The sequence below is a fragment of the Canis lupus genome, chromosome 1 (assembly GCF_011100685.1).
Source record: "Canis lupus familiaris isolate Mischka breed German Shepherd chromosome 1, alternate assembly UU_Cfam_GSD_1.0, whole genome shotgun sequence".
Classification (NCBI taxonomy): Eukaryota; Metazoa; Chordata; class Mammalia; order Carnivora; family Canidae; genus Canis; species Canis lupus.
In genome coordinates, this window is record NC_049222.1 from 122058523 (window position 1) to 122071673 (window position 13151).

General features: G+C 54.6%; 1 protein-coding gene across 13 annotated transcripts in view; it reads right to left on the bottom strand.

Moving 5' to 3' along the window:
- The window catches only part of LOC119863924 (zinc finger protein 536), a 428184-nt gene that overhangs the window by 233415 nt on the left and 181618 nt on the right, over positions 1-13151 (bottom strand). For 7 of the 13 annotated variants that reach the window (XM_038529524.1, XM_038529520.1, XM_038529525.1 and 4 more), the window contains exon 3: positions 1693-3870. In XM_038529524.1, coding sequence (XP_038385452.1) covers positions 1693-3868 — 2176 coding nt within the window. In that variant the 5' untranslated portion in view covers positions 3869-3870. Of the gene's footprint in view, positions 1-1692; positions 3871-8541; positions 8604-13151 lie in introns of those variants that run through there. The other 6 variants (XM_038529526.1, XM_038529518.1, XM_038529528.1 and 3 more) reach the window with 1 other exon arrangement.

Consider the following 13151-nt stretch of genomic DNA (forward strand, 5'->3'; position numbering starts at 1 on the left):
GGGGGATGGATCCGTTTTTCAGGAGTTCCTGCTGTCAGGCCGTGAAACTCAGACACCCTTCCCTGGCATCTCATCCGTCGCGCGCAGCGGTCACCCCGTGCGCCGGCCGTGGCCTCACGCCCTCCGTGGTACTCACGCTCCCGGTCAGGCCCTGCCGGGGGGGGGGGGGGGGGGCAGGGGGGTGCTGGGAGGGGAGGGGGCCTCACCAGAAATAAATCGCCGGCGAGTCTAGGACTCCAGGAGCAGACAGTGTGTTTCATGGGTATTTAAACAGCAGCATTAAGTGCTATCGGAATCTCTGGAATGTGCAGTTCAGATTTATGTGCCTTAACAGTTCTTTACTGGTGGGTGAGAAGCCCGCGGACCCACGCTTTCCGTTAATACTGATTTTTGTCCTGGAAGAAGGGTTAGGCCGAGGCACGACAATGACAACAGAGCTAAACCGGCATCTCCTGAAGAACTACGGCGGTCAACTGCTCCCAATACGGACATGTTCACCGGAACCCAGAAGGGGAAAAAGGGGGGGGAAGAAAAAAGAAGAAGAAGAAGAAGAAGAAGAAAAACTTTACCAAAATGACCCTCAACAGTGCGCCGCCACGCCTTTCACAGTGGGCGATGCAGTGCCTTGAGGTGCCTCAAACTGTCTTTCATTTTCTAGACTTAATGGCTGATTGCAGAAATCAATGTTGCCATTAGTAACAGGGTATTTGTTATGGCATGATTTCCTCTGTTGTTAGGCTGCAGAATGATTACAGTATTAGCGAGATGCTTTCTTTATAAAGGGCTACAGATATAACTTTCAATTTACCATCCATTAGAAAGGGACTTTGAAAATAGGGATGCAGGCAACGAGCTTACCTGCTGTTAGGTAGGGATTTTAATTTAGCAGTCTTAGGCCAGTGGGCATTTTTGTTTTGTTTTGGGCTTTTTTTTTTTGGGTGGTTTCTTTTTTTTTTTTTTTTTTTTTCTTTTCCCCCAAACCGGGCCAGGAAGCTTCAGCGTTTCACAGACATTTCGATGACAGATTTTCTGCTTTGCTATTTTAGATCGCAAAGCTGTACCGCCCGTGTAACACAGTACGATTTGAGACACGCCGTCGTGCATCTGTGTCTCAAACCTCTCTGTGTTTTTCCAAACCGTCGGGAGGAGAGTGGTGTGTGTGGTTCTTCGGGCTAGAGGGGCCCGGCAGGTGGGCAGGTGAGCCACGCTGTGATTCCGGGAGGGGTCGGCCGCGGGGGAGGGGGGGCGGGTTGGACAGGAGACAGGTGTGGCCTGGCGAGGGAGGGTGGGGACGCCCACATGTGACGACCTTGGGGGTCCGAACTTACACCTTCACATCACGGATGGAGCCGAAAGGTTCCAGAGACGAGGGGATGATGGCGGATGGGGATCGGGGCACACACTGGGGAAGGACGGGCCCTGCCTGTTGGTGGACACAGCGACTGGCCATGGCTGCCGTGCACGCAGGAGGATCAGCTCTGCTTCCTGGTAGCCAGGGTTCAAGGGAAGGCCAAAGGCTGGAAATGCCAGCCTTCCCTCGAGGCAGGTCCACCCGCCGCCAGCTAGGCCCAGGAGCTCAGGGCCCACCTGGAGGAACCGCGACGGCCCTTCCCCGGAGGCCCACGGACAGCCGGCCTCTCCCCGCCACACCTCCCCGGACAGCGAGGGCCCCCATCTCCCCCGGCAGCCTACCTGAGGAGGACGGCGAGGAGGGGTGCGGGCTGTCCTCCTGGGCACTCCCGGTCTGCGAGAGCCCGCCGCCGGCCCCGCTCTCCTCGGTGACGTTGGAGGAGCCCGGCGTGGTGGAGCGGCTCACCGACTGGGACTCCTGGTCGCTGCCCGAGCCGCGCCGCTCGTCCAGGCCCACGTGCAGCCCGTCCTCGTCGCCCTTGCGGTCCCGCTTGTGCACGCGGGAGTGCACGACCACCTGGTGGTAGGTGCGGAACACGCGGCCGCAGTCGGGGCACTCGGTGGGCTTCTCCTTCATGCTCCCGGGACCCTGCAGGTTGTACTCGAGCGCCTGGTTCAGCCCGTGTGACAAAAAATCCCGACTGCCTTCTAAAGGGTCGAGCTTATTTGGCAGGTCTCTCTGATTGCCCACTTTAGTGCTGTGAACGAAATCAGCAGGCATTTTCTGCTTGGAGCCATCTGCTCCCACTAACACGTACTCCCGCTTCTCCTTATCAAACATAACTCCGGCGTTTGCCAAAGTGTCTTCGTGGTTGCGCTGTAGCTGATGCTCTTTAGACAAGAAGCCGTGCTCCATGGCCATGCCCCTGGCCATGAGCTGCCAGGCCTGGTAGCTGTTGACCGGGTCCATCTCGGCAGCCTTGGCGGCCGCCTGCAACCGCTCGATGCAGCTGGACTTGAGCGGCGGCACGAGGTTGAGGCACCCCAGGAGGGAGTGCTTGTCGCCCTCGGGGACGCCGTGGGCCATGCTGGAGATGGGCGACAGCAGCTTGCCCAGGACCTCCCTCTCTTTCATGGGCAGCTCCCCCTTGCCGTAGAGCTGGCCGGGCTCGCTCAGGCCGGCTTTGTCCGGGGCCATGAAGCCGCTCTGCAGGCAGGACAGGTACCTGGAGTACAGGTTGGCGTGGGCCTCCTGGGACATGCCGCCCATGGGCGCGGGCACCTCCGGGTCGCTGGGGGACTTGTTCTTCACCGACAGCTTGTTGAGGTGGACCTTCATGTGGTTCTTGAGGAACCAGGGCTCTTTGAAGCGCCGGCCACAGATCTGGCAACAGTGCTCGAAGGAGTCTTTGTGCTTCCGCATGTGGCCCTTGAGGAACCACGCCTGGCTGAACACCTGCCCGCACACCTCGCAGCGGAACTCGTTGGCCGACTGCTCCCCGCCGCCGTTGGGGCCCTGGCCCTGGGCCGACTCGGCGGTGATGTGGGCCTTCTCCACGTGGCTGATGAGCTCCTCCTCCTGCGAGGCGGCGAAGTCGCACAGCGTGCACTTGTAGGGCTTGTGCAGGATGCGGATGTGGCGGTCCAGCTCCTCGCGCTTCTTGAACTTGCCCTTGCAGAAGGTGCAGCGGAAGCCGGCGGCCGGGACCACGGCGTCCTCCTGCACGCTGGCCGGCTTGGGCGAGGGCGCCGGGTGGGCCACGTCGGGCACGCTGGGGTTGGCGGGCAGGGCCAGGTTGCAGGCGGCCAGCGGGGCCTGCTGGGCGTGCGGCAGGGGCTTCAGGTCGGGCCGGGGCTGCAGCAGGCTGCTCTTCATCTGCTTGTCCCGCAGGATGGCTCTTTCCTCCAGCTCGTGCAGCAGGCGGTTCTCCTCGCGCACCCGCCCGCGCCCCTTCCCCAGGTTGCCCAGCTTGTGGGTCCGCAGGTGGATCTTGAGGTTGCCCTTCTGCGCCGCCCGGTGGTCGCAGTAGGGACACTTGAAGGGCTTCTCGCCCGTGTGAGTGCGCATGTGCAGGGAGAGGATGCTGTTGAAGCGGAAACGCTTGCCGCACAGCGGGCACGGGTACTTGCGGTTTTTGCGGGCGTCATCCTCGATGTCGCTCATCTGGGACATGATGCCCAGGTTCTGCCCGTTGAGGAACTGCTGCAGGTCCACCCGCCCGTTGAGGCTGGTGTCCACGTCCCGGCCCAGCTGGTTGGCCAGGAGCGCCATCTGACTGCCCATGGGCTGGCCGCTCATGGGCACGTGCGCCTTCTCGTCGAGGGGCGCGGGGGCCTTGTCCTCGGGGTTGGGCCGGGGGTGCAGCTCGGGGAAGGCATGGCTGAGCTGGGAGGTGATCTGGTGCAGCTTCTGACTCATGGCATACTGGCCGTTGAGGACGGGGCCGCTCAGGTGGGGCTCGGCCTCGGGCGCCGCCGCCGCCGCCGCCACTCCAAGGCACAGGCTGGCTTCTTCCATCCCTGCAAACCAAGAGCAAGAGTTCAGACCCGAGCCGGGCACCGCGGCGCGGCGGACGCACAGCATCGGCTGCTGGGGGATTTGCATTGCGGGCCTTAACCTACACGTAAGGATGCCGAGGAATTAGAGTCAAAAACAATAATAAAAGGATGAATTATTAAATGCCAATTATGCAATATGGCACCGCTCCTCCAATTTGCTTTGGCGATAGACCGTCTTCCTTGTATTTTCTATTTACCGACTGCAATTATTCATTCACGTGTAAATTATTCATGTTTTACCACTTTCAACACCTAATAACAAATCGAGGGTCTACGTGTTAAACTTTTCCTCCCGTCCCCCTTGCAGCGCCCGCACCTGTTGGTTCCGTTCAGAGTTTGCCTTCGAGCAGAAAGGCTTTCACCGCGAGACCAGAGACTCACTTGGAACTTTTGTTTCCGGTGACTATTTTCAATACATTCGCCAGTCTGAGATGAAAGAGATTATTTTATGATTTGCTCCCCCCCCCCCAAAAAAAAAAACCCCAATGGCATGATATTTACTGGTACATAATAAAACAAGATAATGTTTTGGGAAAAAATAAAGTAAAGGACAGGCTTTAGAACAATAAAAGGGATTTTGCTTTAGTCAACAAAAAGTGCAGTAATATCTCATTAAGCTGATTAGTATGCTGCTTAGAAACAGTACTAGGTGCTGTAACACATGATTATAATCATAAAAATCCTTCAGTGTTTGCAAGGAAGCATTAACGAGGTATATTAAATTTTAAGGAGACTGCGAGTAGCGGCTTTGCAAACCTCAGAGATTAAGATTTAACCCTTATGTTACGAAACGCTGTTATTTTGTCATTTGGTAACCGTGCCCGTCAAAGGAGGTGTAAATTATCCGGTGACGGAATCCTAGTGGATCGTCGTCGTCGAGGCTGTTCGTTTTTGGGTGGGGGCGAGGACTGACACCGTGTGATGGGCCCTCCCTGCCTGGCACTGGCATGCTATCCCAGGCAGGGACTCTGATTGGGCTTAAAGAGATCCTTTATAGAACTAGATAAAAACCAATTAAAATCCAGGGATGATGCCATAGGAAGTCTCAACCAAGTTTGAGTGTTTTTAATAACTTTCCCAGAATACAGTAATGAGTACAAATTGTACCTGCAGTATGTGTTTTGCAGAAAATTAGAACTCAAAGCTGTTTGTTAAACACTAACACTCAAAGCTGGTCTGCGTAATTGCTTTTAATGCTCCTCTCTGCCCCCTCCCCAGCCTGTGCAGACCTGCGAAGCCCACACTGCGGGGCGGGGGGTGGTGGTGGTGGAAGGAACCTGCACGCGCACGCATGCCCCCAGCCGCCCCATCCCCACCGCGGCATGCCAGGAGCTCAACTCTGAAAGGCAACGAACCCATGCCTGGGTCCTTCCATGTCCAGATCTGCCTTCCACCTGAAGGAGTCCAAATTCGCCTCCTGCAACTGGAACAGTCTTTGCACATCTCTCCTCTTTGTATCCCGATGTTTACATGTGTCGGCCAGCCAGGGGGTCCGGGAGCAGCGCTTAACCCCGGCCAGGACTGATTCCTGGGCCAAGCGATTCCCTCCGGGGACTGGTAGGGGACAGAGCTCAACTGTGGAGGAAATGCATGCAGCCCTTGGGGGAGACGGGGGGGGGGAGTCTGCTACCTACCGGGCCTCCTGCCAGGCAGACTGTGCCCGGCATGGAGGGTCTCCAATGGGAGACCTGGCTTCCTTGGCAAGAGGACGGGCCGTGAGTGCGTCTTGCAAGGGGGGGAAAGGAAAAGACATGAATGTGTATCTGCAGGAGGGAGAAAAACTGCAGCCACGGCGCGGGGCTGGCTGCGTCCAGGAATGAGGCCGTGGACGCCTGCGCACATTCACGCGCGCATCTAGGCACATGGTCACCTGCAGCACAAGGAAGCCTCCCGTGCCCCATCTTTCCGTTTTGTTTCTGGTGGCGGTCTACACACAGATTAAGAAATAATAATAACAAAAAGTCCATTTTGGAGACTGGTCAGAAAAGGAGTACTTTATCACGGAGATTCTTGTATCCGTTCGCCAAACTTGCGGAGTTCCCGCCGGACGTCAGGCCCTGTCCCTGGCACTTAAGACACCCTGGTGGACAAGAGTGGCCGGCCCCAGAGCCCGTGGCACCCAGTGCCCAGCAGGGAGGAGCAGGCCCAGGGTGCGGAAGTTGCTAGGGCAGCTCCGGTGCCTGGAAGACCCCAGGCAGGGACCCCGTCAGCCCCCAGGGCCCTGCCCGGAGCCCCTTCTCCACCTTCCAGCTCCATCCGGCTGTGCTGGCTCCTCTCCCAAGCAAACACGGATCATGACCCTGAAGCCACTGGGGAGTGCTCAGAATTCCACCCAACAGCTCTGGGGAAGTTTGGAAAGTCCAAAGCCAACATGGCTGGCCCACATCCAACGGCTGCCCAGTTGGCCTTCTCAGAAGACATGAATCCAGAAAGACAGGCTATTTTCAGGTTGCTGCTGATGAGCTGACGCCAATTCAGCAGGAGGGAGAGGAGGCTGAATGTGCAATACAGCGAGACTGCAAATCAGGTTGGATGAGGGGCACCAAGTCGAAGACCATCCCCCGTCCCCACTCGTGCTGGATAAGTAACGACTCAATTTGCTCAAATGATGAATGTGGGGAGTTTGCAAGTGAGGCCTGGACAGAGAATTCTTTTAATACGTTAAAAAAAAAAAAAAAAGAATTCTTTCAGTCAACAAAGCTTTAATAAGGAACTGGTCTTCAGGTGCCATTGCTGACGCGTCAGCTGAGGGGAGATAGAATGTTCTAGAACGTGCAAAGGTACAGCCGGCTCCCTGTCCTCACGCGGGTCTCAGCTCACAGGGCCCCTTGTCACGAACACCGCCGTGCCTCCCTCGTCTGAGGCTGTTGCCCCCGGCCTCTCTCGACCCCATCACCTTCTCTTCCTTCTCCAACAGCACTTACCACTAGGGCAAAGTTTTGTCGTTGACCCTCTTACAAACGTGCACGGCCACGGTGGAAGCCTCCAGGCCCAGGGGCAGAGCTGGCCCATTGTAAGCTCAGCATTTTCTGGCCAAATGGATGGATAAATGAATGAAGAGACCCTATAAACGTAGCCCGTAAAAGAAAGCTAGCCCTGTAGGAGACACACTCTCCTCCCAGCCTCGCGCCACCTAAACTCAGCGTTTGCACAGCTCTCAGGTTCTGCTGGGGTTGCTTGGAAGGGTCTCTGGCTAACCTAGGACAGAGGGGATCAAAAACCACCAAGGGGGGCCACCCCCACCAGCAGCACTTTCACCATATGTGCCCGGGGTGACTGTCCCAGGCCTGGGCCACCGCCGAGCAGCTATCCCCTTGAGAACTCACTCAACCACCCAACGGGTGACCCATGGGAGAGCTCAGAATTTGGGCAGAGCTGGCCGGCTCTCAAGGAGATGCTCTGAGGATTACAGCCCCCGGCCCCTCCAAGGAGCCCCACTGGGAGAGGACCGGCCCCGCCAGACAATTATCTCCGAATGTTTGGATGAGACCGGCTCCCCGTGATTCCGTGAGCAGGTGCAGGACCCTGCGATGGGTCAGTCAGAACCGATGCCAGCCGCCAGACTCAGAGCAAGAAAGGGGAGCGTGAGTTCTTGGAAAGAGCACGGGGTAATTGGTGTGCTGTCCCCGGGCCAAAGCAGCCGAGGCAAGATGAGCTGGCCCCAGGCCCGGCCTGGGCCTCACAAAACCTGGGTCGGCCCCAATTTCTCCAGCCTTGACACTTCACCCATCCGGAATTCATTTACCCCTTACGTCAGTCATTCGGTAAATCCTTGCCAGGGGGCCCTCTACGTACCTGCCGTCAAGGGCCTCTGGGGTCCCGGGGCCAGTGCAGGCGAGGCCACCGGTCACAGGAAGCGATGCAAAGGCTCAGAGAGGCTGAGCTCATGGTTTGGAGACAGGAGTAACCACGACGGCTTTGGCACCAAGGTGTGTGTGCGTGCGTGCACGAGCACGTCTGCGCTGGGGGAGGCAGGGGTTCCCTCCGTAGTAGCGCTCTAGAAACTACAGAGGCACACCCCGGGGAACTCAGGGATCGTTAATCCTGCTCTTAGGAGACTGGATCCCACTGCAGCCCTGAGAGCTCACGGGGCCGGGGAGGTGAGGCTCCTGCAAGGGCTCCCCCGCCGGCCGTGACTCGGCTCCCCCAGCCCCTCGGGGGGCAAGCGCAGGGAGAGTGCCTTCCCTTCAGACCACGCGGTTCCCTCCTGCCGTCAGTGTGTCTGGCAGGGCCTCCTGCCACAGGACAGTCCCCCGTCCCAGTCGCCAGGGCAGATGAGTGTCGGCACGTGGCACTGCCGCTGCTCAGTCACCAGCTCCAGGGAGCACCTGGAGCATCGTGTGCCCCACCTAACCTTCTGGACTTGTTACCCCAGGAGCCCGGACAGGGCTGGCTGGCCCTGATCCCAGCGTGGGGCAAGCCGGGGCCTTCTGAGCAGCCTCCACGGCCACGCGCGTGACCATCCCACGCAGGTAGGGAAACCCGGGCACGATTCAAAGCACGGACACCACCGCCCGGGCCCTGAGGACAGCCTGCCTGCGGGCCTTCAGCTCCGGGCCCCCCAAAGCTACACGAAGCCCGTCAGGAAGCCCCGGGGGACTCGTGGAAGGAACCGAGGCAAACGCAATTTACCTAACGGTGCAGGGAAAGGCAGCCACGCTGGGCAGTGGGAGGCCGCTGCAAACTGCCGCATCTGGGACCCCTCCCCCCCCCAACCCCGTGGAAGCTTCACAGCATTCCACCCCAGTCCTGGCCCGGCCTGCCCCCCGCGTCGCGGCGCAACGCTGCTGTACCCGAGGCGCCGTCAATATTGACAGAGGACCAGGCGTGGGCGCGAGTCCCGGCCACCGCGGCATTCCGCACCACCCTGTGGAGAGGCCCGGCCCCGCGTCCGAGCCCAGGCCGGGCCCCGCTGAGAGCCTCAGGAGGCGACCGAGGTTTCCTTCCTGAGCCGAGCAATTTCGCGTTTCACGCCACGGTATTCTCAGCCCTGGAAAGCCACCGCTGGGTGCGCAGATTATCAAAATACATTCTGTGTCATCATTCCCATCAGCGCAGGTACAGTGAGCCATTCAGCCGCCTTTGATGGCGCTAATGGTTATTTTGATTTTGTATTTCTGCCTTCAAAACTATTTCCTGTGATATCAATGACAAAAGTTTTCACTTAACTCTTCCAATAGAGAACCTAATTGTATCTTTCGCTCAGAATGAAATTTAAAACTATCAGGACACCAGAAATGCCAGCTGCTACGAGTCTAAATAAATTTTACACAAAAACACAGTTTCATTTTGCTAGCACAGAAAAAAAGAAAGTAATCTTATGAATAGTCCAAAAAATATAGATCTTGCCAGTAAGTTGCATGAACGAGTTTTATCCTTATACCATGAAAAAGAATAGTTGGGAAATGAAATGACTTTCAAAATAACCATTTCAACTGGGTTTTTAAAAATCAAATATTGTTGTCTAGCCAAGCACAACTAAATATTCCCCCTTTTCTTTTTTTTTTTTTTTTTTTTTTATCAATGTGGGTAAAAGCGCTGCCTTGGAAAATGTTACAGGAGTCCTACTGCTCTGCCAACTGCGGGGCAGGGAGGGACGTGGGTTCCCAGCGAGGGCTCCCCACACCGCGGTGGGGCTCGAGGCACGCGGTTCCGGAATCAGGAGGACCCCCTTTCTGCGGGCTCAAGTGACCCTCCTCCCGTCCCCACGACCCACCTTGCTTTCTTACACTTAAGGGCAAGCAGTAATTAAGACAACTTCACCTAGAATACAATGGCTTCTTATTAAATACTATTTTCCAATTGTTGTAGCTCAAACTGTGTAACCAAGGTTGTTATAAGCATAATACACTCCTGTTCTGAAATACAGAACACCAGACTACTGAACCTTTTCAGGGTCATTAAACAGCTGTAAACATTATTACAAAAATAAACCAGAGATTTCATGCTTACATTTTGGCCTAGAGCTTGCTATGCTGAGCAAGTACATTTTTTCATCTCTTACAATCAACGCTGGTGACATTTGGGCATCCAAACAAATTACATCACAAACATTACTGAGGTGGGCAGGATACTGAGTGGTTTATTTGCCAGATGATTAATAGATAAACAGGAGGGCAGTTCAGGTGACCTGTTCGGTTTTGACGGATGTGTAGACAATGCTACCAGACAGGGCCAGAAACAGTTAAATCCTTGCTGAATTTATTAATGCAAATAGGATATTCAAATTGGGCCGTGGAGTATGGCGACTAGGTGCCCGGGAGAGCCCAGGTGGACAGGGTGGTCGGATTCTCTCCACCCTCCCCTTGTGGGTGGAACATGGGTCCAAGTCAGGGCCCTCGCAGTGCCAGATGGTGCGGGGGACCCTCTCGGGCCAGCTTTACGCACGGCCCCATGGAGCCCCAGAAGCTTCAACCCTGGGGAGTGGGAGTGAGGGGACTAAGAAGAAGAAAAGGAAAAAACAGTAGCCTCTCTTTGAAGACTTTGGATAATTTCAAGATTCTCAAGGGCAGAAGCATGTTGGCTTTGTTGGAGTCTGAGCTGAAACTGTGGCCCAGAATTGAAGGCAGATCACGAGCACAGGAGAGGAGAAAGGAAAAGCCCCACCAAGTGTGCCCCTGGTCATCTCTTCAGGGTAGAGAAGACTTCCAGTCTGAGCTCCCGGCCCACCACCGGCCACCAGGCAAACAGGTGCTGGGATGGAATTCGGACAACGTCCTACGGGGTTGCTGTGAAGACCATGGACATGTCAGGCAGAACCAGCTCTCAAAAAATGAAATGGAGAACAAGTAGCAACCACCATCATCGCCATCTTCATCATTGCCATTATCACCATCATCTTCTTTCTCATCATCACCATCATCATCACCTCCACCACCACCACTGCCATCACCGTCACCATCATTAGCACCACTGTCACCAGTGTCATCACCTTCACCACAGCCATCACATCATCATCACCACTGTCACCATCATCATCTTCATCATACCTATCAAATCATCAACACCACCACCTTCACCATCACCACCATCACCATCGTCATCTTCATCACCTTCACCATCAGCACCATCACTATCACCTTCATCCCTTTACCATCATCACCACTGTCATCATCTTCACTGTAGCCTTCACTACCCTCAGCATCTATGTCAGCAACAGCATCCTCCTCATCATCATCACCATCATCACCATCATCTTCACCATCACCACTGCCACCACTGTCATCACATTCAACACCATCACCCTCAGCACCATCACTGTCACCATTGCCATCACCATCACCATCATCACCTTCACGACCACTGTCATAACTTTACTGTCACCACTATCATCACCATCACCATCATCACCACCTTCACCACCACCACTGTCACCATCACCATCATCATCATCACCATCATCATCACCTTCACCACCGTCATCAACTTCACCATCACCACTATCATCACCATCATCATCATCATCACCTTCAGCATCACCACTGCCATCACTGTCATCACATTCACAATCATCACCATCATCACCATCATCACCTTCAGCATCACCACTGTTACCACTGCATCACATTCACCATCATCATCAGCACCTTCACCACCACTGCCATCAACTTCACCATCACCACTATCATCACCATCACCATCACCATCATGACCATCACCACTGTCACCACTGTCATCATGTTCACCATCATCTTCACCACCACTGCCATCAACTTCAACTTTACCACTATCATCACCATCACCATCACCATCACCATCATCATCATCATCACCTTCAGCATCACCACTGTTACCACTGCATCACATTCACCATCATCATCATTAGCACCTTCACCACCACTGCCATCAACTTCACCATCACCACTATCATCACCATCATCATCATCATCACCTCCACCATCACCACTGCCATCACCGTCACCCTCACCACCACCGTCACCAGTGTCATCACCTTCACCACAGCCATCACATCATCATCACCACTGTCACTATCATCATCTTCATCATACCTATCAAATCATCGACACCATCACCTTCACCATCACCACCATCACCATTGTCATCTTCATCATCTTCACCATCACCATCATCTTCATCATAACCATCACATCATCACCGCTGTCACCATTGTCATCACCTTCACCACAGCCATCACCTCACCATTCACCATCATCATTTTCATCACCTTTACCATCATCACCACTGTCATCATCTTCACTGTAGCCTTTACCACCTATCACCATCTACGTCAGCAATAGCATCCTCCTCATCATCATCACCATCACCATCATCACCATCATCATCATCTTCACCATCACCACTGTCACCACTGTCATCATGTTCACCATCATCACCATCACTTTCAGCACCACCACTGTCACCATTGCTATAACCATCACCACCATCAACACCTTCACCACTACCACTGTCATCACCATCACCACTGCCATCACTGTCATCACATTCACCATCATCACCATCACCTTCACCACCACTGCCATCAACTTCACCATCACCACTATCATCACCATCACCATCACCATCATGACCATCACCACTGTCACCACTGTCATCATGTTCACCATCATCTTCACCACCACTGCCATCAACTTCACCATCACCACTATCATCACCATCACCATCATCATCACCTTCAGCATCACCACTGCCATCACTGTCATCACATTCACAATCATCACCATCATCACCATCATCACCTTCAGCATCACCACTGTTACCACTGCATCACATTCACCATCATCATCAGCACCTTCACCACCACTGCCATCAACTTCACCATCACCACTATCATCACCATCACCACCATCACCTTCATCACCATCACTGCCATCACTGTCACCATCACCACCACCACTGTCACCATTGTCATCACGTTCACCATCATCACCATCATCATCATCACCTTCACCACCACCACGGCCATCACCGTCACCCTCACCACCACCATCACCAGTGTCATCACCTTTACCACAGCCATCACATCATCATCACCACTGTCACTATCATCATCTTCATCATACATATCAAATCATCATCACCATCACCTTCACCATCACCACCATCACCATTGTCATCTTCATCACCTTCACCATCACCATCACATCATACCACTTTCACCATTGTCATCACTGTCACCACAGCCATCACATCATCATCACCACTGTCACCATCATCTTCATCACCTTTACCATCACCGCTGTCGTCATCTTCACTGTAGCCTT